At 67.8% G+C, this 1,307-nt stretch overlaps 1 protein-coding gene across 1 annotated transcript in view; it reads left to right on the forward strand.

Annotated features, from left to right (window-relative positions):
* Positions 1-64: 64 nt before the first annotated feature.
* The window catches only part of H696_00095 (hypothetical protein), a gene marked incomplete at both ends in the record, with an annotated part of 5,833 nt that continues 4,590 nt past the window's right edge, over positions 65-1,307 (forward strand). Inside the window, one exon of the mRNA XM_009493926.1 lies at positions 65-1,262. Within this exon, the coding sequence (XP_009492201.1) occupies positions 65-1,262 (1,198 nt within the window). The remainder of the gene's footprint in view (positions 1,263-1,307) is intronic.

Below are 1,307 nucleotides of genomic sequence, written 5' to 3' on the forward strand. Positions count from 1 at the left end.
CCCCCCCCCCCCCCCCCCCCCCCCGTGCCCGACTGTGTGTCCCCTGGCGGGCGTGCCCATAGAGATGACGCCATCTGCCCGGCTGCGCGCGTCCATCCTCGAATCGCCCAATGCCATGGAGTCCATCGCTTTCGGGGCAGTTTCCACGCGCGCCATCCCCGATCTGGTCCCCACCGCCAGTAAGATTCCCTGCTCCGCGGAGGCGGACGCAGATGCCGAGGCTGCGACCTCCCCGCCGGTCACCCCCGGGGCCGCTCTTTCAGCCCTGTCGATGCTAAACAGCGCGGCAGCAGGAGAGGCGCCACCTGATGCCGGGACTGGGGGCATGCGACGCTTCGCTGTTCTGCGGCGAGTGAGCGCGCCGCGCGTGGCGGCGGCCGCCGCCGCGCGTGCTGCCATTGCCACTTCCTCCGTGGCCGCTGGTGGGAGTGGGCACTCACGCCAGCCGTCGCGTGCGCACAATTCTCTGATCGCCGCGCCGGAGTCCCTATCGACTGATGAGGAATGTGAGCGCCCGCCTGCGGGAGCCCGGCCATCCTCCGTGCCGAGTTCAGATGAGTCCGACTTGTCGGCCTCCGGCGGTCATGGGTCGGGTGCCGATCATTCCACCCGGCCTGGCGGCAGTGCGCCTGGCAGCAGCAGTGACAGTGACAGCAGCAGCGGCAGCTGCGATTCGGACTCGGATGATTCCTTGAACTCGGATTCCGGCTCGATCGTGGAGTTTTCCGACGGCTCGGATACCGAGTCCGGTGCCGGGCGCGGGCGCATGCCCTGGGAGCGTCACTCCGACACGCTGGAACGCATGCCCTCATTGTCGGTACTCCCGACGATGCTGCCTCATCCTGGACGCGGCGACATTGACCCTGCTGTGCTGGCGCACTACATGCAGCTGGCCATCGGCAGTGGCGGCGAGGAGGATGGCGACGGGTCGGAGAGCGATTTCGATGGGAGCATCGCCATTGGGGGTGCCGATGGCGACGCCCCAGGCAGTGACCGGGCATCCGGTACGGCTGGGCCGCCAAATGACGCCGCCATCCTCCGGCGACTGGAGGCCGCCCGCCAGGGTGACCTGCCGGAGGGCGAGCATCTCTTCTTCACGCTGGATCAATATCTTCGCCTGACGACGCATCACAATGTCCCTTGGGACCATTTTGTGTGGGATTACGAGCGTCTGACCACAACGCTGCCTCTGCGGCCGGGTGATGGCGGCGAGGCGCGAGCCTGCACCGTTTCCGGGCCATCGGATTTGCCGCCTCCTGCCCGTGCGTGTCTTACTCTCGCGTTTTCTTTTTGCCCCCGCCCCCCCC

This window comes from Fonticula alba (genome assembly GCF_000388065.1).
Source record: "Fonticula alba strain ATCC 38817 unplaced genomic scaffold supercont2.1, whole genome shotgun sequence".
Classification (NCBI taxonomy): Eukaryota; order Rotosphaerida; family Fonticulaceae; genus Fonticula; species Fonticula alba.